The sequence below is a fragment of the Homarus americanus genome, unplaced genomic scaffold, assembly GCF_018991925.1.
Source record: "Homarus americanus isolate GMGI-L3 unplaced genomic scaffold, GMGI_Hamer_2.0 scaffold24694, whole genome shotgun sequence".
Taxonomy (NCBI): domain Eukaryota; kingdom Metazoa; phylum Arthropoda; class Malacostraca; order Decapoda; family Nephropidae; genus Homarus; species Homarus americanus.
Window position 1 is genome coordinate 505,826 of NW_024732780.1, and position 27,720 is coordinate 533,545.

The 27,720-nt window shown below is 40.6% G+C and overlaps 1 protein-coding gene across 1 annotated transcript in view; it reads right to left on the reverse strand.

The window, feature by feature from the left end:
- The window catches only part of LOC121868942 (SET and MYND domain-containing protein 4-like), a 147,517-nt gene extending 138,887 nt beyond the window's left edge, over positions 1–8,630 (reverse strand). Inside the window, exon 1 of the mRNA XM_042369974.1 lies at positions 8,351–8,630. Within this exon, the coding sequence (XP_042225908.1) occupies positions 8,351–8,630 (280 nt within the window). The remainder of the gene's footprint in view (positions 1–8,350) is intronic.
- Between the last annotated feature and the right edge of the window lie 19,090 nt (positions 8,631–27,720).

Sequence of the window (27,720 nt, forward strand, 5' to 3'; positions counted from 1 at the left end):
GTTCCATATTATTCCTGTAATGATGTGTTGTATTTACTATTATATAATAGTCACCTTACCTGTGCTGTGTTCAAACCCATTTTGTATTGTAACAAGCATTCTTTGTTTCTCTACGACCATCTGCATCGTTAAACGACCCACCGGTGGGTCGCGTGGCGAAGCCGACCTTATATATAATAATAATTAATAATAATTAACGGTTTATTGAAAGAGCTTGGCAGCCAAAAGGCTGAAAATATACAGTTACATATTTGGGGAATGGGTTTCGAATTACAAATAATATACAAGTAACATAAGTGATACAAATAAGATATATAATAACTAGATGGGGAAAAAGCTCAAACTACAGTGCATTTCAACATAGTGACAGTGCAAGAAATAGTATTTACTGGAGTGAATACTGGTTTTATTACAAAATATTGATAATTTTACAATGGTTGGGACTGGGCTGTTCTTATAGCGATCAGTTCGTGCACTATGAGCTGGATGGGGTTGTGGTGTAGAACAACAATTCTCGGGCTAGGGATCTCAGGTGGTAGTAGGAGCCGGTGTCGAGATGGTGTAGAAGCTTCTACCAAATTTGCAGATGAGGTCGTGGTGATGGTCAGTGAGAATCGAAAGGGTCAGTGTGTTGAGAGCTTCTTGATATGTGGAGTAGGAAGGAGAATATCTTGCATGCCCTCTTTGCACTTTTTCTAGGTGTTTACGTTGTGTGGCATTTGGGAGGAAGACCAGGTAGGGGAGGCATAGGTGAGCTTGGGAAGTATGAATGTTGTGTAAACACTGAGGAGCTCGGTGCAGGAACTCCGGGGACTTGAGTCGACGGAGGAGGTGGAGACGGAAACTGGAGGATTTGACAACTTCACTGGTGGTTCCAATTTAGTTTGTTGTCTATGGTATAGGGCTTCGTGGAATCTACAACCTGGACCCTCCACCTGTAGACAGAGGCAGTTCAGTCCTCTTGTCATACAGTTCACATCCTTTGAGTGACTCTCGTCACCTGTTACTTATACTTAATTTATTTGTGTTGTTCCTGTCGCCACCAATGTGGTATATCTATGTGAGTACCTATTTATGTCTCTATTTATGTCCATCAGTATTTGCTTAGTTACATTTAAGTAATTCAGTGTTGTTTCACGTTAGTTAATTTCAGTGTTAGTTTTTATATGTTTATGCAGTGTTAACGTAATCCAATGCTTTATTTTTATTCTTTTGATGTTTCGATGTTTAGTATCATTGTGTCTTAAAAGTTTCGATGGTGAATCAATTTGTTGTGACAGCCTACGAGGCTCTTTATTGTGTTAATATTTAATTTAAATTCTTAAAGGTTTACTTTATTTATTTTTATTCCCTTTTAATTTACTTCACTATTTTGTTTGGTTACGCCTAGAACCTGGATATTTAAGTAAATTAAGAGACGGCGTAACAATATATAAATATATATATATATTTATAATATATATATATATATATATATATATATATATATATATATATATATATATTTATATATATATATATATATATATATATATATATATATATATATATATATATATATATATATATATATATATATATATATATATATATATATATATTTATATATTTATATAGATATGTATGTATATATATATATATATATATTTATATATATATATATATATATATATATATATGTGTATGTATATATACATATGTATATGTATTTATATGTATATATGTGTATATGTATGTATAAATAAATAAATAAAAAAATAAATAAAACAAATAAAAATAATAAATAATAAAATAAATAAATATTGAAATGATAACCGTGGTAACACTATGAGATGTACTTATTACTGCCATGTTATTGTACTATTCCAGATGATACTAAATGTTACATAATACTTCCATGAGATAAATGTATAGTATATATCAGGTGCCTCAAAGAGAGCTCAGGTTTTCAACTGGCTCAGCCATGTTAATATTGTTATTATTATCCACTCTGTATCTGTATTTTTCTGGCTAAATAAACTGTTACAATTCAAACTGTTACAATTCAATATCAGACATATCAATCGGCTGTCACATCACACAGCTGTCATATCACTCAGTGTCATATCAAACTCATCAGTCAGCTATCATATCACACATATCAATCGGCTGTCATATCACTCAGCTGTCATATCACACATATTAATCAGCTGTCATATCACTCCGCTGTCACAATACACATATCACTCAGCAGTCATATTATTCATATTGCTCAGCTGTCATATCACTCAGCTAGCATGTCACACATATCACCCAGCTGTCATATACCACATATCTTCCAGTTGCCATATCAATCACATTACTCACCTGTCATATCGTACATATTACTCAGCTGTCATATCACCCAGCTGTCATATAACTCAGGTGTTATATAACTCATCGATCATAGCACTCAGCTGTCAAGTCACATATATCACTCAACTGTCATATCACACATATCACTCAGCTACCATATCGCACATACCAATCGGCTGTCATATTACTCAGCTGTCATTTCACACATATCACTCTGGTATCATATCACGCATATCACTAAGCTGTCATATCACACTCATCAGTCAGCTATCATTTCACACATAAATCGGCTGTCATATCACTCAACAGCCATATCACTCAGCTGTTGTATCGCACATATTAATCAGCTGTCATATCAATCGGCTGTCACTTTTACATATATATCACTCAGCAGTCATATCACTCATATTGCTCAGCTGTCATATCACTCAAATTACTCGGCTGTCATATCACACATATCACTCAGCTGTCATATACCACATATCTTCCAGTTGCCATTTCAATCGTGTCACTCAGCTGTCATATAATAAATATCACTCAGCTGTCATATCACACACATATATTACAGGTATCATATAACACATCACTCAGCTGTCATATCACACATATCACGCACCTGTCATATCACACATATAAATCAGCTGCCATAGCATTCATATCCCTCAGCTCTCACATCACTAATATCACTCAGCTGTCATATTAATCATATCACCCAGCTGTCATATGAATCATATCACCCAGCTGTCACATGAATCATATCACTCAGCTGTCATATCACACAATCACTCAGCTGTCATATCACACATATCACTCAGCTGTCATATCACACATATCACTCAGCTGTCATATTAATCATATCCCTCAGCTGTTATGTTAATCATATCACTCAGCTGTCCTATTAATCATATCATTCAGCTGTCATATCACACAATCATTCAGCTGTTATATCACACATATCACTCAAGTGTCACGTCACATATATCACTCAGTTGTCATATCAAACAAATCTCTCAGCTGTCATATCACACATATCATTCAGCTGTCATATCACTCAGGAGTCATAATACACATATCACTCAGCTGTCATGTCATACATATCACTTATCTGTCATATCACTCATATCTCTCAGCTGTCACATGCCTCACCTGTCATATCACACTTATCATTCAGCTTTCATTTCAGACATATCACTCAGCTGCCATACTACACATTTCACTCAACTGTTATATCACTCATATCACTCATATGTCATATCACTCACAACAATCAACTGTCATATCACACATATCACTCAGCTGTCATTTCACACATATCGCTCAGCTGTCGTATCACACACATATCAATCACATATCATAATTATCACAAATATCTCTTTGCTGTCATATCACACATATCACTCAGCTGTCATATCACATATATCACTCAGCTGTCATATCACTCACTTCACTAAGCTGTCACATCATGCATATTACTCAGCTTTCATATCACACCGCTGTCACAAGATACATATTATTCAGCTATCGCATCACACATATCACTCCACTCTCATATCACTCAACTGTCATATCACACTTATCACTCAGCTTTCATATCACGCATATCACTCAGCTGTCATATCACACATATCACTCCGCTCTCTTATCACTCAGCTGTCATAACACATAACCCTCTTCTGTCATATCTCTCAGCTGTCATATCACACATTTCACCCTGCTGTCATATCACTCAGCTGCCTTATTACTTATATCACTCAGCTGTCATATCACTCATATCTGTTAGCTGTCATATCACACGTACCACTCAGCTGTCATATCACTCAGCAGTCATATCACTCATGTCGCTCAGCAGTCATATCTCAAAGCTTTCATAAGACACATCGCTCAGATTGTCATATCACTCATGTCACTTAGTTGTCATGTCACTAATTTCACTCAGAAGTCACATAACTTGTGTCATTCAGCTGTCATATCATATGCTGTCGTGTCACTCTTGTTGCTCAGCTGTCATATCACACATGTCCCTCACCTATCATACTACTCATGCCTCTTAACTGTTATATTACTCATGTCACTCACTTGTCATATCAGTCATGTCATTTAGCTGTCATGTCACTCAGCTGTAATTTCACCCATGTCACACAGCTGTCCTATTACTCAAGTCATTCGGATGTCAAATCACTCATGTCACTCATCTGTCATATCATTCATATCACTCTGTTATCATATAATTCGTGTCACTCAGCTGTCATAATTATAACTCATGTCACTCAGTTGTCATATCCCTCATGTCACTCTAATGACATAAAATAAATTTTGTGACAGTTGGTAAGTGGAATGTAGATTAGGAGTTAAGGCTTTTAGATCAGTGTAGAGCCATTGATGACATGGTTACGCTATAAACTCTGACTCTCCTGGGGAAGTAACCCACGAGTGTAGAGCCATTGATGACATGGTTACGCTATAAACTCTGACTCTCCTGGGGAAGTAACCCACGAGTGTAGAGCCATTGATGACATGGTTACACTATAAACTCTGACTCTCCTGGGGAAGTAACCCACGAGTGTAGAGCCATTGATGACATGGTTACGCTATAAACTCTGACTCTCCTGGGGAAGTAACCCACGAGTGTAGAGCCATTGATGACATGGTTACACTATAAACTCTGACTCTCCTGGGGAAGTAACCCACGAGTGTAGAGCCATTGATGACATGGTTACACTATAAACTCTGACTCTCCTGGGGAAGTAAGCCACGAGTGTAGAGCCATTGATGACATGGTTACACTATAAACTCTGACTCTCCTGGGGAAGTAACCCACGAGTGTAGAGCCATTGATGACATGGTTACACTATAAACTCTGACTCTCCTGGGGAAGTAAGCCACGAGTGTAGAGCCATTGATGACATGGTTACACTATAAACTCTGACTCTCCTGGGGAAGTAACCCACGAGTGTAGAGCCATTGATGACATGGTTACACTATAAATTCTGACTCTCCTGGGGAAGTAAGCCACGAGTGTAGAGCCATTGATGACATGGTTACGCTATAAACTCTGACTCTCCTGGGGAAGTAACCCACGAGTGTAGAGCCATTGATGACATGGTTACACTATAAATTATGACTCCCCCAGGGAAGTAAGTCACTAGTGTAGAGCCATTGATTACATGGTTACACTAAATTATGACTCTCCAAGTAAAGTAAACCACGAGTGTAGAGCCATTTATTACATGGGTACACTATAAATTATGACTCCCCCAGTGAAGTAAACCATTTCTTAGCAGCAACAGATTGTTTCTAGAGAATGATCATTGTGTACTGATGACCACAATACTTCCTCACTTAACCAAGAAAAACATTAAGCTTAAATGGGGTCCAGAATGTAACTTTGATTCGGCTGGCACCTCTGAGCTCTCTTTGATCATCACCATGACCTCATCTGTAAGTTTGGGGAGAAGCTTCTGCACCATCCTCGGTAGCGTCCCCTGCTCCAATTTCGAAATCCCTCGTCCGCGAATTTATGTTTAACCTATAATCGCTCCCAGTCCATACGACCACGTACTGATCACTATAAAAACAGCCCAATTCAAATCATTGTAAACATTATCAATAACTCACTGCCAATCTCTCTTGTGTTCTGTTACTGTTCTGAAATTCCTTACTAAATGACTCTCTCTGCCTTTCTATTACACATTATAATTGTACCACTTAATGTCATTTGTATACTATTTGCTAATCAAATAACCCACCCCTGTATTATGTAATCTGTTTCATATCTCTGTTTACTGTATATTTTCAGCCTATTGCCTGACACGTTTTCTCAATAAGTCGATTATTATTATTATTATTTGTAGTAGTAGTAGTAGTAGTAGGAGTAACAGCACGGCCAAAGTGACAAGCTGCAGCAACTATTGCTGCTAATACCAGAGAATTTGAAAAAAAAGTAGCTATAGCGCAGGAGGTGGGCGCCTCGAACTGGTTAACTACGTTACCGATAAGGGCAAATGGTTCCAGTCTCAATAAACAAGAATTTACAGATGCCATTGCTCTAAGGTACGGTTGGCCCTCCCAATGCGTGTGTGGCTCTTCCTATGACGTCGATCATGCCATGGTGTGCAAGAAAGGGGGCTTCATATGCATGAGGCATGACGAAGTAAGGAACCTCACAGCAAATATGCTGAAGGAAATCTGCCGGGATGTCATGGTAGAACCGACCCTCCTTCCTTTGGACGGTGAGACCTTCCAGGACTTCAAACGCAGCTAACGAAGCCCATGTTGACGTCAGTGCTCGAGGATTCTGGACGCGGGGACAGCGAGCTTTCTTCAACATCAGGATTTTTGATCCCATGGCCGCATGTCACCGTAACCTAGTTCTCGATGCTGCACACAGGAGGAACGAGAACTACAAGATAAGGGCATATAGGGAGAGAATTCAAAACGTTGATCAAGGCAGCTTCACTCTTCTAGTGTTCACAACCTCTGGTGGGATGGGACCAAGTGCAAGATGTTTCTACGCCAGACTCGCGGAGGTGATCTCCGAACAGAAGCAGCAGCCCAGAAGTTATGTTACAGCCTGGATGAGATGTCGACTGTCTTTCTCTCTCCTTCGGTCGGCTTTGCTCTGCCCCCGGGGAACGAGAGCTTCTGCCCCAATGCAGACAACAGCTGCAGATATTGACTATGAGGCTACAGTCACTGAATGCCGCATAGATCTGCGGCTCAACTAATTCAACACAGATAGGATAGCTACTCTTGTAGCCTAATATATTTGTAATTCACATAGCTCCTCCACAGACATGTCACACATATAGCTACTCTTGTATTTGGATATTTAATATTAAGGTAATAAAATGGCGAGAAGGTGTGGCTATTGGGAGAGGCTGGAGGCCACGTTAAAAAAAAAAAAGGTAATAGTAGTAGTAGTAGTATTACACAGTTTGTGGGTCTCAAGAGACACCTGAAACTTTACACTGACTATTCTCATGTCAAGAGACACCTGTAAACTTTAAACTGACCAGTCTCAGGTCAAGAGATACCTGTAAACTTTACAATGACCAGTCTCAGGTCAAGGGACACCTGTAAACTTTACACTGACCAAAGTCTTGTCATTTACAAAATTGTCCGACAGGGCTGTCGCTCATATAACTATCCAGTCACTGCTCCATACTATTATTACATAATAGACCAGTCACTCACAGATCTTACCCCATACAAATGTCAGTCACATAACTGCCCCGTATTCATATACTGTACTTAAATTAACTGCCCTATAAACCTACCCTTTATTCACATAATTGTCCCTTAGACTTGTCACTCACATAACTGCCTCATAGACCTGTACCTCACGTAATTGCACCATATTCTCGTCACGTCACTCACATAAATTTCCAATACTCTTGTCACAGATAGAACGGCATCATAGACCTATCCATCGCATAACTGTTACACAAACCTGTAACTCACATAGATACCGCCAGGATATATCACTCATATTACCGTGTCTGTCAACTAAATAACTACTTCACAGACCTAGAACTCACATAGCTTACCCATAGACTTGTCACACACATATCTGTCCCATACACCAGTTATTTTCTTAACTACTCAAAATACCCGTCACTCATATAACTGCCCCATGGACTTGTCACTCACATAAACCTGGCACTCACATAACTGTCCCTTAGAGCCTGGTACTCACAAAACTGCTCCTCAGACATGGCGCTCACATACCTACCCAATGACTCATATTTCTCGTGTAACTCACATAACTATCCGTCAATTCTGTCACTCACAAAACTGTCCAGTATACTTATCACGCATATAACTACCCTTACCACTCATATGATGTTCCATAGACATCACTCCTATAAATGTCCCATAACAGTCCATTCACTCAAATTACTGCCTAATAGATTTGTAATTCACATAGCTCCTCCACAGACATGTCACAGATATAGCTGACTTATAGATCTAAACGATATTTCTTAAGCGGAAAATATAAACGTGGTTGAAGCATTACCTTCATCATCCCACTTGCCGAAAAAGTTAGCTCGCTGAAGCACCTTTAGTAGAAAGGTGGCCAAGAGGGAGCGCTGGAAGAAGTCGTTGGGCGAGCGTTGGTCCTCTAAAGCCACCAGCTGGTAGAAGTTGACGTAGTCGTCAGGGTTGTGTGGTGAAGATATCGATGGTATGGTAGTTGGTTGCTGTAGACGTTTTTGAAGCTGCAGCACCAGTACATGTAAGAAAACACAAAGATGAATAGTGAAATATTTGTGTACCACTGTCTTCACCAATTTCATTTGTGCTTACTAAGTTTACTTGTCACCCCATCCGACGTACAATTTTAGGGAAAAGTCATTATTATCACCTCCACAGAGCAGGGTTACGGTTTGCCTAAAATGAATGCTAAAGGTAAATTACACCGGTTGAAAAAACAAATGAAGAGGGAATTCAATAAGTGAGACACTTTGGTCATCTAGCAATAGACGGGGGGAATTGTTAAACATAATAATAATTAGATTGGTGGTAGGAGGGTTGGGAGATGGCTGAGATTAGGATGGATGGCTTAAATAAATAGGTCTAGTTCCCAGAGACATACAAATTCTGGGAGGATTGGTAAAGAAAGTTCAAAATTATTCAGAGTAGTGGGTCGCGGTCGCCAATAGTGGGTCGCGGTCGCCAACCTTCAGAACTCCTCTTTGAGGTATCCAAGAGTAAGTTGCTAAGAAAGGATATATTACGAAATTTTGCTCCAGCAGAATATGACAATCGTCTTTTGTAACAGCTGAAGTGTTTAATGAACACTTTTGATGGGTACATAGTGTAAAGTGTATTATAAGAAAAGTTGTTTTTTTCCGGAGTTTAAACACTGTCTGCCTTACCTGAGGAGTTTATTTGAAATGAAAATGATGTTGTCACCGTAGTTGACAATATAGGAGACTGTAAAAATAAAGTGCGCGGCGTAAGATTATCTGTTGAGTTTGTACCTGTACATGATTTTTTCCGCATGCATGATACCGACAACTCGCACACAATTTTTCGCATGGTCTGAAAAATGGTAGATGAAATTTAATATGGACAAATGTAAAGTACTTAGTCTAGGAGATGTAAACAGAAAAACCAGATATCAGATGAACAACGATTTTATAAGAGAAATCCGACTGTGAGAAAGATTTAAGAGTTATGATAAGTAGGAATCTAAAACAGACAAAAATGAGTATTTACTCGAAACAAGGCTTCATACAACGGAGTGTTAGTTACAAGACTAGCACTTGTGAGACCTCACTTGGATTACGCGGTTCAGTTTTGGTCACCATACTATAGAATCATTCAGAAATCATTCAGAGGAGGATGACAAGACTAATCCCGGGCATTAGGAACCTTGAGTACAGAGACAGAATAAAGTATCTTAATTTGCACTACCTTGAGAGACGTAGAGTGAGGGGCGATATGATCGAGGTGTATAAATGGAAGTCGGGGCTGAACATGAACGCCAGTGTTTCTTCCACCCCTGGAAATATTTATGGAACTCATTTTCTGGAATAGTTTTTATAGCTGCCGTCGTGCTACTCTCAATGCCATCCACGTCTTAATAATGCGTCCCCTTGATGTGTTTCTTGAATGAAGGAAATAGAAAAAAGTCACACGGGGTCAAGTGAATAAGGAACGAAAAATTCTGGGCGTTTTCGTCTATCTTTTTCTCTGGGTGTTTTAAGCTCGTCAAGATAGTAAAACTGGTTCACACCCTGCCCTGGAGGAACAAATACTTTGTGAACCACACCAGAAGAATAAAAAAAAAGTGATGGGGATTGTCTTCACTTTCGACTTTGACATGCGACAATTTTGGGGGCGCGGCGAGTTTACAGTTTTCTACTGATAGCTCTGGTGTTTCGTTTCAGGGTCGTATCGGTGGACCCATAGCTCATCACCGGTAATGACTCGGTGAAATAAGTCATCTCCAGCTTCTTCTCTTTCCAAAAGGTTGTGATAGTGGGTTTGACCTCCCCTGACTCCTGATGAAGTTATAGTCTCAGAATGTATAACACGAGCAACTACTGAGTCATTGTTGAATAACTTAGTGAATAATTTGGTATTATACATTTAGGTAAATATTTATAAAATGCAAATGGTGCTGTTACAAGGTCCGAGCAAATTTCAACTCTCCTTTGTTTTTGTTCAACACTAAGATTTTTCGGCAACATTTTAGCACAAAATTTTCTTAACTTCAAATCTTCAGTCAAAGCCTTTCTGTTTCCCTGTCAACATGCACCTCATCTGCCTGTTAGCTCACACAACTTTCCTAATTTTGTTCAATGTTTTCCTCAGTCCTGCTCGTTGTTGGTCGTCCTTCTCTGCCATCGTCATCGTCTTCTCTTCCCTCAGAAATTCGCTGAATCCGCTTGTAAACTGATGTTTCCCCCTTTTTCACGAAAAATTTGATGTTCAATCTTTGTTCTAAAACAATATCTGTCATTATCACGAACAAAAGAGAAAACACTCTAATACAATAGCTGCCAGTGAGCATGTCCGACTTGCTTGAGATCGACGACACAACTAGGGTAGTAAGAGAAGGGATCAAGGTCACACTCATGCCACTCACACTCGTCACAGTGCTGCCGCTGTAGAATTGGGCATTATAACAACTAACAGGTGAACTAGATCTTTAATCTATTAATTCTACGATTAGGTAATGGAGCTAGAATATGGGTTTTCTGTAGTGAAACCCAATATGTTCCTTTTCTGTGTTTATTATAAAAAGGGTTTCTATGTACACTTTCAAAAAGGATATCACAGCAACTATCTCAATTGAGCTATGGATGTTAGAAACAGTCGGAAAGCTGTCTGTGAAACTTGTTTATCGTGAGGGTTGAATGAAGACTGAGTGATCACTGAGGGCAAATAGCCGGCTTCTTATAGCTTACCTAAGGTCTAATAGAGACGCGCCCTCCAGTGGAAAGTTACCTATCATGTGTTCAATGAATGGACCACATGATCACTGCATGACATCTCACTGCTCATGGAAAGTTACCGTGGGTGATAGTTATACAAAATGAGTTAACCTTTCACTGCCATACTTAGTTTTCTTTCACATGTAATCTAAGAGAGCAGTCCTCACTGACGACCCATTATCGTTTGTGATCACTGTTATAACCAACACTAATACACCAAACGGATAATACAAGAGACTTGATAAGAAATGAAAACTTGGATGCGCATACAGCTTGGGAAAATGTTCGTATATCAGTATCTCAGGCAAAATCTGTAAGGTGCAATATGTATGAAGAAGTTAATCCAAGGATGGCAGTGTGCGATCACTATTTTCAGTGTCAGGTTACTCATTGGCAATCGAGATGGCGTTACAACAGACCTACTGCCTAAGCATTTAAGTATCAAATGACAAAATTGTTAGCTGTGTTCAATACAGTATTTAATATATCGGTTTGTTTTTATCGTCGATCTATTTATGTGTCCGGAGAGACCAAGGGGTAGTTGTCTTTACCACTTCCCTCTGCTATTAGTAATTTTTTTATATTTTTTATATTGAATACCAATAATGGGAATATATTATATTATATTATATTATATTATATTCACCCGGTAACTATTCCTTACAGCAGGAAACACAAAAACAAAAATGTTAGTTTTCTTTGGTGTCCGCCAAGCAACTCACAATAAGACCATGAATGACTGGGCTACTACCCCCAACATCCATCCACAATAGCCTGAATAGATTATGAACATATTTTTTCCTCTACATATTGTGTATGTATTTATTGTAGTCTGTGTATTATTGGTTACCAATGTCTACTTAAATGCGACCTCTGATCACTCTCATCAGCGGCAAGTAACAACAACATCTCGGTGGAAAACACACACACACACACAACCCACTTGTGTCGGAGTGTTTCAGTGTGTCGAAGATGAAAGAGAGAGAGAGAGAGAGAACGTTATACGGAAAACTTCAAGTAATGAATACACTGAAGAATATTGATATATGATCTCTGTTCAACTAATTCTTATAATATTCATTCGAAACCGATATCCCCATTGTATTCTGATATTGGAATGGATACTCCTATCACTACGGTTTTCTCCTTTTCATAAGCACTAACGTTGCCCGATATTCATATTAATATTCTTCTCATCTCTTTTTGATGAGTCTTCGTTCGAATTAAACTGTTTCGCTGTCAGTTCTTCTCTGTATGCTGGCGAGAGGGTCGGCATAGTGACATGACGTTCAGGAAGAGTGCAACAGGCTATGCACCCTTTACCAAGGGTGTGTAACGAACTTCTGAACAGAACTGTACTTGTACACCCTCCCACACTTCCACTTGCTACAGTCAGCGCTGTCAATCCTAGCCTCCGAGAGTCATAAACCACGAGAGTATGAACCCACATCTGAAGCATTCACTCCTCCAGTTTATATAGGGTGTTTTACCTAGATATGGACTTTCAAATATGTATAATATAGTTCCTTTACATTTCTGTTATTAAATATATGCCCTGAATGTGGTAGATTAACTAACCAAGTGTCAATGTGTCCTGTTGTCATCCTAATCTCCGAGAGGCGTGAGAGGAGGGTGAGGGGCTAATGGGGTTGACTTTTCTCACACAATGAGTAACAGATGCATTTGATCACGGCTATAAGCAATCCAAAATTTACAAGCAAATATAAAATAACACACAACTATGATTGCTAAGCAGGTCCAAATTTTGAGTGGATGTTTTTATTATTTCAGGTTACAAGAATACGAAACACAGCTTCAGTAGTTTATATATTCTGTCTCCTGGACGATAGCACACTTATGAGTTCATGTGCTGTCAGCAGGAGGAGGAAAGGGGAGCGTCAGAGTACCAATTTGCTGTTGTGTGTAATAAGGAATATACTTTTGTTACCTTTGGCCAACCTGTGACATGTGTGTCGTTGGATGGGGGAGACACGTTATAAGGAAATTCTATTCTACCCTATCTGCGTTGGGATTCAATGATATCCTGGTGTGGACCAGAGATTATGCATGATAGTCGCTAGTTGCTGAAGTAGGTAAACAATATAAAATCAGCAGGGCCGACTGGATATTCCCCAAGATTAGGAGACATTAAGTTTAATTTTTTATTAAGATGGTATTTTTAACGCTGGGAGATATTCCACTGGGTAATTCTATGCCCACCTCCATTCGACATAATGAAGATATCCTTATTCTTATCAGCTAGTATTACGTTCGATATCTGCATGATTCATTCATGAGAGCTCTGAGTTGACATGTTAACACTTTGACCATCACAAAACCTTACACAAAACATAATCACCCCACACTTATTAAAAAGGCTAGCATTATCCACAATTTGGGCAACGTAAGTTACAATAAATGTTCACTAAAGTCGACATCGCTAGCTCTCAATTACAGGAAACATTGACATTTGCTTAGTGAATCTACCACATTCAGAACATGTACTTCATAACAATAGTGTAAGTCTGGGTAAAACACCCAATAAACTAGAGGAGGCAATCTCCACATGATATTGGATTTTCACCCTCCTCTCTATACCTAACTGTTGTTCGTCAATGAAATCAATAGTTACTCTGTTTCTTCGCTCTTTAACCAATCAAAGTGAGAACTAGGTTTCAAAGACAGCCAATCACGGAAAACAGAGGTGTTGTCTGGCTTCCAACCATGAAGGCTCACTCATCTCCTGACGTCCACATGGATAGGCAGCGGACTCGGTTAGTCTTACGGGGTCAGATCATCGCACTGCGAGACAACGGCTTCAGTATAAGGGCCATCGCTCACCAGTTAGGTGTTTTTCCTCTGACTGTTTCCAAGTGAATACAGAGATGAGAGGAGACGGGAAACTTGACAGACCTGAGTATGGATGAATGCATAAATGTTATATGCATTATTTTTACGTACTCCTAATGTTTATTGATTTTTTGTATTTATAATATGAGTTTGTACTAGTAGATATGGTTTACCCTTCCCTTCAGCCAGAAGACCCCGTTCCAGAGTCTACAGGAAGACGAACTCATTCGGCAGGCAGCAGAAGAAAATCCCTTCCCGAATGCTGTTGCTATCAGAGGCGAACTGCAGCTCCACGTGACCAATGAGACTGTGTGCAGACAGCTGCAGGACGCGGGAATCCACCATAGGTAGGACATGGAAATGAATAATTGGTTAACTATTTATATATTTGCGCAATGTAAATATGCAAATAATAATTTTTACATTACAGGCAGAAAGACGTTTCAGTGCGGCATGAGTATTGAATAGCTTACACTCATCTGTAATAGTGAAACTGCTGAATGGCATTTTTTTACGCTTGTAGCAGAATTCAAATCAAAAGGCAAAAACAGACAAGAGATATTTTGAATAATATAATTACTACAAAGCTGTTACAAATGTGCATCGCAAAACCTATTTTCATTAACAACCAGAACATCACTAGTCTGTTACGCTCTAATTGTTAATAATTTATCGCTTTGTTGGAAAATACCAAATAACTAAATTTCACATAAGAACATAAGAACATAAGAATGGAGGAAACTGCAGCGGGCCTATTGGCCCATACTGGGCAGTCCCGTTTACACCCAACGCCTATTGCTCATATGAGCATCCGACCTATGTTTGAAGCAATTCAGCGTATTCGAGTTAATGATGATATTTGGTAACTTGTTCCATTCATCCACTACTCTGTTTCCAAACCAGTGTTTACCTATTTCACGCCTAAATCTAAATTTGTCTAATTTAAAACCATTGTTACGAGTTGCCCTGGTTGGATAGTTTGAGTACCTTTGTAATGTCCCCTTTGTTTAGCCCTGCCTTCCACTTATACACCTCTATCAGGTCGCCCCTCGCTCTACGTCTCTCGAGGGAGTGCAAATTAAGATGCTTTAACCTGTCTCTATACTCAAGGTTCCTAATGCCCGGGATTAGTCTTGTCATTCTCCTCTGAATTCTTTCCAAGGATTCTATATCCATTTTGTAATACAGTGACCAGAACTGAACTGCGTAATCCAGGTGTGGTCTCACAAGAGCAAGATACAGTTTTAGGATGACCTCGCTAGTCTTGTAACTAACACTCTTTTGTATGAACCCAAGTACTTTATTAGCCTTGTTACGAGCAAAAACACATTGTTTACTTGGCTTAAGGTTCCTACTTATCATTACTCCTAAATCTCTCTCGCAGTCGATTACGGCATCGTTGTTCATCTGGCATCTGGCTCTTGCTTCACACTTCCTTGTTCGAGTAATTTCATACTTGTCGACGTTGAATTTCATCTGCCATTTTTCGTACTATCTGAAAAATTTGTTTAGATCTTTCCTGTAGTTTTGCCGAGTCCTCGTCAGATTTGATAACACGTCCTATTTTAGTGTCATCAGCAAATTTACTTATGTTGCTGTCTACGCCGATATCTATGTCGTTTATGTATATAATAAACAATAATGGTCCAAGCACTGAGCCTTGGGGAACTCCACTTGTGACGTTGCTCCAATGGGACTTAGTGCCGTTAATGCTCACTCGCTGTTTCCTGTCCTGTAACCACGCCCTAATCCATTTAAGGATGTCACCTTTGATGCCATGAGCTTCTACCTTTCTAATTAGTCTTTCGTGGGGGACTCTGTCGAAGGCTTTACTAAAGTCGAGATATACCACATCATAATTGTGCCCCTCGTCCACCGATTCGAAAACTGATGAAAAGAATGTTAATAGATTAGTTAGGCAAGAACGTCCGCTTGTGAAGCCATGCTGGGAATCATTGATCAATCGGTGCTTCTCCAGGTGATTTCGAATAGAGTTTGAAATGATTGCTTCCAGTAATTTAACTACTATTGATGTTAGACTGATTGGGCGGTAGTTAGAGGATAGTGATCTATCCCCCTTCTTGAAAATCGGTATTACATTCGCTATCCTCCAGGATTCTGGTACTACACCTGTTTTTAAGGACATGTTAAACAACTTTGCTAAGGGCATACTAAGCTCTTCCTTACATTCCTTTAATACTCTGGCAAATATCTCATCGGGACTAGGTGACTTATTAGGCTTTAATTTGTCTATTTGCTTACTAACATCGTTACTAGTCACTACTATCTCACTTAATTTGTTTTCTTCACTATCTCTGAATAGAGTCGGTGCCTCGGGTATCATGTTTAAATTTTCGGTGGTGAAAACTGTTGAAAATATTTATTCAAATTATTGCTCATTTCTCCATCGTTATCAGTGAGCTCGCCGGAGTCTGACCGTATTGGTCCAATCTTTTCTCGTGTTTTAGTTTGATACATTTGGTAGAATCCTTTGGGGTTTGTCTTCGCCTCCCTTGCTATCCTTACCTCATTATTCCTCTTTGCTTTCCTTATCTCGGTTTTAACCCTACTCGCCAATACCCTATAATAGTCCCGGAGGTGAATTTTGCCACGATTTATCCTTCTACCTATAGCCTTCCTTTGGCCAATGATGTTCTTTAAATAATTATTTATCCATTTAGGGTCATTGTTGTCTGATCTGAGGTTTTTGTATGGTATGTTCTGCCTTTGTGCATTAAGTAACTCACTATTTAAATTGTCGTGGAACTCGGCAATCTCAGATCTCGTTATCAGGTCGATGTCATTTGTCAGGTTCACGGCGAAGTGCGACACCCCCTCTCTCAGCTGCCTTTTTAAACTGTCAAAGTTTGCCCTTCTGAAATCTGGTAGTTTAGTGGAATTTTCCATACTTCTGCCCTGAAAATCTAACTGGAATCGAATTTCTTTGTCATCGCTGTTTGAAAGTTCGTTCCCTACCTCGACATTGCTAATGAGGTTTTCTCTGTTCGACAGAATTAAATCCAGTATATTATTACCCCGTGTGGGTTCGGTTATATGTTGACTTAGGAAACAGTACTGGATCGTCTCGAGAAAATCCTCTGATTCTGAGTTGCCCGTAAGGTCAGTCCAATCTATTTGGCCAAGGTTAAAGTCGCCTACTATACAGACTTTGTTGTGTATGGAAGCCCTGCGCATTTCATCCCAGATAAGTCGCTCAATGACGCTATCAAGATTGGGGGGTCTATATATTACTCCTGTGATTAATTTTTCCCGACCGTCGTTAAATTCTATCCAAATTGTTTCTGTATTCTTCTCAGTTTTTATTTCCTTATTTATTTCACACTTCAGATTATCCCTAACATAGATTGCTACTCCGCCTCCTTTCCTGGTCTGCCTATCGGTATGGAACAGTTTGTAACCCGCAATTTGGTATTCGACTGGTAATTCACGTGTGTCTAGGTTGATCCATGTTTCAGTGAATGCAATTATATCGATTTCTTCGGTACATACCAAGGCCCTAATATCATCCATTTTGTTTCTCATACTTACCGTTCACAGAGTATTAAGTACTTTGCTAATGTGTTCTGAGTCCTCCCTACCTGCTTAGTTTAAAAACTCCCTGTCTAATTTAGTTTTGTCATCATTCCTAACACTATTTCTGTAATTCAAATGGTTTACTCCGGCCTCCCACCGCAGTCTCTCCACCCCCGTGTCTATATGTTCTCTTAGCAGTTTAAAGACTTGATATCTTTGAACTGCCCTCTAGAGCCCCAGCCAGGGGTTGCTACTCCATCCCTAGACAGGTGCACCCCATCCCTAGCATAAAGGTCCCTTCTGCCATAGAAGTTGTCCCAGTTGTCAATGAATGGGACTGATATTGACTTGCAATATCTGTAAAGACGGTCGTTGACACCAACCGCCCTTGACAACCATTCACTGCCAACTCCCCTTCTAGGCAGGACACCACATATGATAGGGATCCCTCCCTTAGTCCTAATACGATCTATGGCTGCCTTGAACTTATCAAGAAGTTCCTCGCTCCTACACCGGCCAATATCATTGCCTCCTGCACTGAGGCAGATAATGGGTTTGTTCCCATTACCAGAGAAGATATTGTCCATCCTGTCAATTATATCCCCCACCCCAGCTCCTGGCAAACACACCCTCATCCTATTTTTGTTTTTACCACAAAAGGCCCTGTCCATGTACCTTACCTGTGAGTCACCAACAATTAAAGTTTTTATACCTTCCTTGTCATCCCTGCCCCTGACTGTACTAACGTCCAATTCGTCTATCAAGGGACTGAACGGGTTGGTACACTTAGCTGTTGTTGTCGTTGTTGTCGTATCCTTCGTGTGCTTCTTCACCACCAGCTTTGTCTTCCCACTACTCACAATTTTCCACTCGCTTGATTTTTCGTCAGACACTGGCTTTACTCGTCCAGCCTCTCCTTTTAACTTCGCCAGCTCTTTCCTTAATTTCAGGTTCTCCAACGTGGCCCTCTCAATTTCTAACTTGGCCCTCGCCAATTCTTCAATGGACCACCCCAGTTTGGTCAACAAACTCTCATACCCAAGACCGCACATAGCACTGGCCATATCTGATAATTATCCCTCCGGAGCTAACCCTGCCGTGACCTTTCCCCTAGTGAGGTCAGAACACAACTGAGTGAGGTCAGAACACAATTGAGTGAGGTCAGAACAGGGTTGCTGAAGCAAGAACGCCTCACCAATTAACACGGCGCTGCGGCTTCGCCTTCGCTCGCCAATATATTGGCGAGGGGTTTGTCTTTTGGTCAAGAATGGTCTTCGCTGATGAAATTGGGATAACGGGTTTTCATTTGCAGGAAGCACGCAGCGGACACGTTACCTGCAATACCTGGGGGGGGGGATCTCCATCCATGGTGTGGGTGATGTGAAAAATTGAGGGAAGGCTCACTGCCCAGAATTATATAGACATCCTACAAAATTTCTTCCTTCATTCCTTCCTTCCTTGCAAGAACGAAACTTCCCATTCCTACCAGGCCCAGTCATTTTCATGCACGATCGCTGCCCCATCCAAACAGCCAGAGTAGTCACGGACTGGTTTCAACAGCAACATAATTTGTTTCTGATGGGATGGCCAAGCAAGGGTTGAGATGTAATCCTATAGAAACCTGTGGGGTACAATGGTCAATACGTGGGAGCTTGCGACAGAAAGGGTATCTCGACAGCTGGTGGCCCATACTAGAAGTCAATGGAAGGATGGGCAATGTGTTAACTGTGAAAGAAATGCTAATACTATATTGAGGTGATGCGTGAGTTATGATTACCCTACATGAATATGAAAGCAACTTCTACGCCTCGCAGTGGTTAACCATACCAGGTAGAGCAGCGTGGTTAGATCTAAGTGGAAGCTTTCTCTAAATGACTATATTGGTCGTGAGGGGAGTGGGACGCCGAAAGCAAAAGTCTCGAAGATAGCGGACTTCAGGGATCTGACAACGTGTGCGAGTTATATACACACCCAGGTATTTTGTCTCATTAACCCAGTCCAAGGGCGTTCCTGATAAGGGAAAGGGGGGAGGTACTATCGTGCACCAAAGTCGTGTCCACTACCCATCCACAGTGAGGATTCGAATAGCCTTGAGTCTGAATTTTCCAAACAGCTGGGGGAAATGCTATGGTCGGCCAACAGATGTCGCCCACTGTAGTGTGTGTGTGTGTGTGTGTGGGGAGGGGGGGAATAGAGGAGGTGGGGGTTAGTCTAGTAACAGGTTGTGTGTAGGTGGAGCATAACATCGTGAATTCCGCAATCACTGAAAACAATAAGAATGTCATGAAGATAGTTAATATTATTAAGCATGATGAGAGATGTGTAACGGGTAAATAAAAGCACTACAACGACCATATCTCTGCCATTCATGGCTACGACTGTGCGACTAATGGGCACACAAGTTGTTACCAAGGTTGGCGCCACCCACACCAGGGGAAGAAAGTGATGTCGAACACTGAAACATGCCGAGGTCTCATTCCTCCCATCGTCGTCACCAACAGGTAAGTCACATTAAATTTGTCAGCACAGCCCATGTCGTCCTTATACTATTGCAGGGTGTCCCATGAGTGACAGCAGATATTTGTAGAGGTGAAAAATTATGTGATATTTAGTAGAAAATATTCTATACACATAAGCATTTTTTGGTTTACTTTAGGCGTGAGGTGGGTTGTAAAAATTTCGCAGGGCCAAAATTTTGCCATGTTATATTTTATTTTTCTTACCAATTGCAGCCATACTGTGTGCTGTTGTAATCCTTATTGGTGGATTACATAAGGCCTATTAATAGCGTGAAAACCCGTTTTAAGATACTGTTATGTTCCATAACTTGCATTAAACAACATCATATATTCACGAGTTCCAACTCCTCGCCTAGCCTCCCCCCCACCCGCCTCTACCCACCCAACTATTAAACCTCATAATTTGAGCATCGTGGGTTACCACACCTAAACACTAATCGACAACTTATTCTCTCCCCACACTCCCCCTCTACCATCCCCCCCACTCCACTCCTGCCTCCCCCACCTCTTCCCTTCCATCCCATCACATTACCTTCCCCTGCATTCCCCTCCCCCTATTCTACCCATGGCGACGAATTGGACTACTGTAATGAACACTCACAGAACCGACGACATGGTTCCCCCCCCCCTTGTATTTAGAGTTAAAACCTTTACAACAAAGGGCAATGTCTTACGTAACTTGAGCCGGATTAAGATATATGGAAAAAAAACAAGCAACACCCATGGCCACCCCAGTACCCCAACCTAAAATCATAGCCACCACGTCTCTATCTCCATCCATTTTCCTCTATCTATAATAAAAAGTGTAACCCTACTCAGAAAAAATAATGAATGGGTCCTCCAAACAAATTAAAGATGAGGTACAAACCACCCAAATAGGGATGGGCCCTCCAATTCCTTTCGCCTTCTTTTCTCCACATCCTTTCTTCCCTTCCTTCACCCCAGTCACCCCAACCTACCACCCAATACCATGCAGTGGGCAGAAGGCCACACATTTTCTCTCTTCCTAAAAGTCTGTTCCGTTTAACCCACATTCTTTCACTACTAAACCTTCTTCCCCCTTTCCTATATTTCGCTATCGTTATCGGTATCTCCCGCCTCGACTCTGCCATTTGTAATGGTTGCCTTGAGTAATTTGCAAAATCCACCTCACGGCTAAACGTAAACCGAAAAATCCATATATGTATAGAAAAAGTTTTTATATAACGAACCCTAACGTAATGTAACCTATTACAGTTATATGTAATCTGGAACAAATATGTCATAGCTGAAAATTGTCAAAGAAATATGCAAAGCAGTGGAAAACCATATATTTTGATTATCGGCGAGGCTAACTACCTATAAACAATTAATATTTGACGATTGGCAAAAGTCCTGGGAAAATGAGCCAACAATTCATAAGCTAAAAATGATCAAATCATCTGTATATCCTTGGTCACCATCAAAACAATCCTCTCGACATCACGAAACTATTCTGAATCGTCTAAGAATTGGGTATACGCGATTGACGCATGGCCAACTCATGTCTTCCCCTAAAGGAGCCCCACCTATATGCTCCAACTGCCGAACACAAATAAGAGTCCAACATATTCTCATTGAATGCCCTATCTACAATCGGTATCGAACAATGAGCTTCACTAACCCTACAATGTAAGATATTTCAGCAGAGGCCCCAAAATTTTCCCTAAGTTCAGTTTTGACCTTTTTGAAATACAGTAGTCTCCTCCAAACAATATAACACTAAATTATAGAAACACAAATATGTGTTAACTAACCCCTCTGGCCAGCCCTAGGAGAGACTCAAATGTGTGTCAGTGGTCTGGTTAAACTAAATCTTGATGATGATGATTATCGGCGAATGTTCACTCTACAGTCGCAGGGGTGGTGGTGGAGGTTTGGGGGGGGAGGATCCACTTGCAGTTCACTATGAATACATGAAATAGAAAGGGTTTCTTGGGCAGTTGATCCAAAAAGATTTACCAAAACGTTATGTCAGAGTAATAATACTTAATCTAGGTGTTACTAATACCATTAATTCACTCTAATATATAAAAGCCTGCATCAGTTACCAGAACATAATATAACTCTGCCATTTCAGATATGCCTGCAGGACGATCAAATTCGTCGGCAGTGATTGCTGAGCCAGGCCAAATCATCGGGATGTGGAGAGCCGGGGCAACTGTGTGGAACATTGCTCTCGAAGTGGGGAGGAGCACCAAGACGATTAGGAGGTGGATCCGCCGGTGGGAGGAAGAGGGCTCAGTGGAGACGAAACCTCGAAGCAGGAGGCCACGAGTAACGTCGGCAAGGATGGACGCCATGATCGTGGCAGCTGCAACGGCATATCCAATACGAACATCAGTGGAGCATACAAGAAATCTGGGCCTCAACTGCCATCACATGATGACGAGATGCCGACTTCATGAAGCTGGGATCGACTGCCATATTCCAGCTCACAAAGGGTGGCTAACACCTACTCACAAGGAGTGTCGACTCGGCATTGCATTGGAACACCTTCCACATAGAGAAGAATACTGGAGAACCATTATATTTACTGATGAAACGGTGTTCGGGTCAGTGGGAGCCGAAGCAAGGCAGTGCTGGCGGCCCCCCAACACACGCTACCATGAGAAACACATTCAACATCGAGCAGTGAGTGGATGGGAGTCAGTTTCATTCATGGGCCAGGTGAACTGGTCAAGATCAATGGCCGTTTCACTGGTAAGCAGTATGTAGACATCCTGGAGCAAGTGCTAATTCCTACAGTCCGGGCTATGGCAGTTCCAGCCCCCCACACTATCAGGCTGGTTCATGACAACAGTCTCAATCATACCAGCAACATAGTGAAGGATCACCTTAGATCAATTCTGAAATTGAGGTCATCGACTGGCCAACACTAATATATGTGATATTAATCCGATTGAACATATTTGGGCCATGATGAAACGTGATTGGGATATTGAAAGCAGCGAACCTGTGCAGCAATAGAGGCCAAAGCTACGACGCAGGGAGGTAGAGATACGCCCACCACCAGGTGTGCCTGAAACTGGTCGATCCTCTATCCCCAATCGCCTTGATGAAGTCCTGAATGCAATGGGTGGCTGGACCAAATAATAAGATGTGTGTATTGGTGTATTGTTTGTTTTAGTATTGTTTGTAAATAAAATTAATATATATTAACTCGCCTACAGTGTTATCTTAAATCCATGTCCTACGATGTCTTAAACTATATCGCATGAAAATTCATAACAAAGTAACTTAACAGCCACAAATTATGCATTGTGTGGTATACAATGATTCAGGCGACAAGTCGTGGAATGTGTTGTCTTATACCACAATATAATTATATAGTTACAATTGCTACCATCATTGAAATGCTCATGATGTTCAGCACACAATATTAACGACAGTACCTCCCCTTTCCTATCAGGAACGCCCTTGGACTGGGTTAATGAGACAAAATACCTGGGTGTGTATATAACTCGCACACGTTGTCAGATCCCTGAAGTCCGTTATCTGAAGAGACTTTTGCTTTCGGCGTCCCACTCCCTCACCGACCAATATAGTCATTTAGAGAAAGCTTCCACTTCGATCTAACCACGCTGCTCTACCTGGTATGGTTAACCACTGCGAGGTGTAGGTTCATTTTCATGTAGGGTAATCATAACTCACGCATCACCTCAATATAGTATTAGCAAAGGATGGGTGGAATATAAATAAATATTACCATAAACTCTTTGTCGGAATAACAACAAAATTGTTATGTGGTCGCTAAGTAAAACTAGCTGATCCTTGCATATTTCATTTTCATCCTTAATATATTCCATCCTTTAAAGTATCATTGTGTCCAGAGCGGCAATAAGCACCCAGGACACTGCACCTGTTCTATGAATTCGTAACCATAAAGAAGCAACTGTAAGACAAAACGTAGTTAAAAAGGCAGCTTGATGGTGGTATAAATAATAAATAAACCTGCTCTCAGCCCCCACCTCCTCAATCCCCACAACACTGGGCGACATCTGTTGGTCGACCATAGCGTTTCCCCCGAGCTGTTGGAAACTTCAGACTCAAGGCTATTCGAATCCTCACTGTGGATGGGTAGTAGACACGACTTTTGTGCACGATAGTACAACACGACCGTGCCACATGGCTTTTGTTCTCGCAGTTGAAAGAAGGAAATCAAGTGAATCACGCTCTCTGGTGACCAGATCAAGGGCTTCCTGCATGCTGAGGTAATCAGGGGCTTGGAGGAGGACATCGTCGGCATACCCTGAGTGGACAACTTATGTTGGCCACGAGAGAGATGCAGTGGAGTGCATGAGAGTTAAACAAGGTAGGACTCAGGACTCCACCTTGAGGTTCAATTCTTGAACAGGAGATATAGAGCCTTCAACATGAACCCGGGCCTGACGTCCAGTGAGGTAAGAGGCGATCCATCGAAGAAGTCTCCCTTTAACCTCTAACCGTGCAAGTTCAGCTAAAATGAGGGCAGGCTGAGCCAGATCAAAGGCTCCCTTGATATCAAGGAAGACGGAGACTGCAGTCTGATTGCAATAAAAGGAAGCAATGGAGTGTGCTGTACTGCGATGTTGTATGAAAATCACTGAGTGAGTTGTGGAAGCTGCCTATGGTGTGAAGAAGACGACATGGAGTATCCTCTCCATCATTTTGCAAACACAGGAGATAAGACTAATGGGTCGATATTTCCCAGGATCTTCCGGCTTAGGGATGGGGATAATAGTGACATTTTTCCAGTTAGACGGGAGAACCCCATGTTCGTAAGGCATATTGTAGAGAGCAAGCAAGGGGCCGTTAGGAATATTAGTACCTGCTTTGAGGACAGAGTCGGTTATCTGATCATCCCCAGGAGAGGTGTCTTTTCTGGAGCGACGAAACTGTCAAGCTCAAACTGTGTGATGGGATGATGGGGACTACCCATTTGAGGTTCACGGCGCCATAAGCTCGATGAACAGGCTTTGTGTGAAATATAATAGAGTCTTGGACTGCTTTTAGTATCCTGGTGGTCCAGAGGTAGCGTTCCCCAGTCACAGTCATGGGGTCAGCCGGGGTTGAATCCTGGCGGGTGAGGTGTTGATTATGTGTAGAAGTCCGTGCTTTATTGGGCTAATGAAATATATATATATATATATATATATATATATATATATATATATATATATATATATATATATATATATATATATATATATATATATATATATATATATATATATATATATATATATATCTTTTCTCACTCTTGGTTCAGCCCATCCCAAAGAAAGGTGACCATTCTAATCCCTCTAACTATCGCCCCATTGCCCTAACTTCTCCCCCCTCTAAGATTTTCGAATCTATCTTAAACTCTCATTTTCTTTTTTGTCAGATCACCAGTAAAGTTTCCGCCAGGCGAAATCTACTGGTGCTCTGCTCTCCTACTGCATCCATCTTTGGTCATCCTCTCTAGAGATTATGGGGAAACCTTTGTCGTGGCCCTCGACATCTCTAAGGCATTTGATAGGGTATGGCAATAGTCTTTGCTTCCTGATTTTCCTTCTTATGGTTTCTCTCCTCCACTCTGTTTTCTCATTTCTAGCTTCCTTGAGAAACCGATTCATGGCAGTTGTTGTCGAGGGATCGATCTCTCGCTCTCTCTTTACCAATGATATTCTATGAGGTTTTGTTTTTTTCAAATACTCTCTTCCTTCTTTTTCCAATGATTTACTTCACACTACTGCTAATTCTATCCATTCTTACACTGATATTCTACTCTTCACTGCTCTTCTCATTTGTCCCTCCCCCGAATTCTCAAACTAGATCTGTTTCTAGATCTGATAATTATTGTTTCTTCTATCACTGCGGTTCTGCGTAGCATCACCGAATGTGGAAGTAGAATTTGAGTAAATTTATTAAATAGAAAACATGGTATCTACCAATTACACTTTCCAACCGTTTTGCCAAATTCTAAAAAGAATATGCTCAGCCTCACCATTTCCTCTAATATGTCATGGAAGCCACACATCCACAACATTGCTAAAGCTACCTCCCGAAAGATTGAAATGCTGTATAGATGCCGTAGCTATAGTACTTCACTTCTGAGCAGTGCTTCAAGTTTACAGGGTGTAAGGGAATCATTTGTCCTAAACTGGAGTACTGCTCTCATATCTAGGGTGGTTCTTCTTCTGTCCATCTGTCAAAAAGGGTAGAATCAAAGGAATTTCGTCTTATTAACTCTCCTCATTTAGCCAATAAATCTCTTCTCTTTCTCTTCGCTGCATGGTTGCTTCACTCTTTTTTACAGGTGCTTTAACGGGCAATGTTCGGTGGATTTGTCACCCTGTGTACCGCCGGCAAAGCGGTGGGCTCATTGCACCTGTATTATATATATATATATATATATATATATTAGGTTCTAATTTATTTATTTGTTTACTAACATCGTTACTATTCACAAATAACTCGCTCAATCTATTTTCTTCAGTGCATCAGTAGATAGTCGGTTTAAAATTTTCGCCGGTGAAAATTGATGAAAAATATCTAATCAGATTATTGCTCATTTCTTCGTCATTATCAGTTAGTTAGCCGGTATCTGACTGTATTGGTCCAATCTTGTCTCGTGTTTTTGTTTAATACATTTGGAAGAATCCCTCAGTCTCCCTTGCTACCTTGATTTCATTATTCCTCTTTGCTTTCATTATCTCGGTCTTGACCCTACTGGCCAATACTTTATAATAATCTCGGAGATAGACATCACTGCGATTCATTCCCCTACCTATAGACATCCTTTGGCAAATAATATTCTTTAAATAATTATCTATCCTTTCTGGGGTCACTGTTATCTGATCTGATTTTAAATTGTTCTGGTACTCATCAACCTCATATCTCGTGGTCAGGTCACCCCCAATGGGCATGTTTTGTGATATTATCATGGTCAGGTCACCTGGTAAAGTGGGTACATTCTGTGAGGTCACGTTATTACACCCTTTTATGAGATCATGTAATTCAACATATCAAAGTTTACCTTACTGAAATCTGGGTTTTCAATGAAATTTTCCTTGCGACTGACATTAAGTTCTATTTTGAATCTTACTTATTTGTGGTCGCTGTTAGCTAGTTCTCTCCCTACGTTAAAATTATTAATGAGGTTTACTCTGTTCGACAAAACTAAATCTAGTATAAGAATGGAGGACACTACAGCGAGCCTATTGGCCCATACAGGGCAGTGCCATTTGCACCCAACCCCTATTGTTCATATATTCATCCAACCTACTGTATGTTTGAAGCTATCCAGCGTATTCGAGTTAATGATGATGTTTGGTAACTTGTTCCACTCGTCAACTACTCTATTTCACCCCTAAATCTATTTTTTTATTTAAAACCATTGTTACGATTTCGCTCCTGATTGGATAGTTTGAGTACCTTTGCAATGTCCTCTTTGTTCAGCCCTGACTTCCATTTATATACCTCCATCATATCGCCCCTCACTCTACGTCTTTCGAGGAGTGCAAATTAAGAAACTTTAACCTGTCTCTGTACTC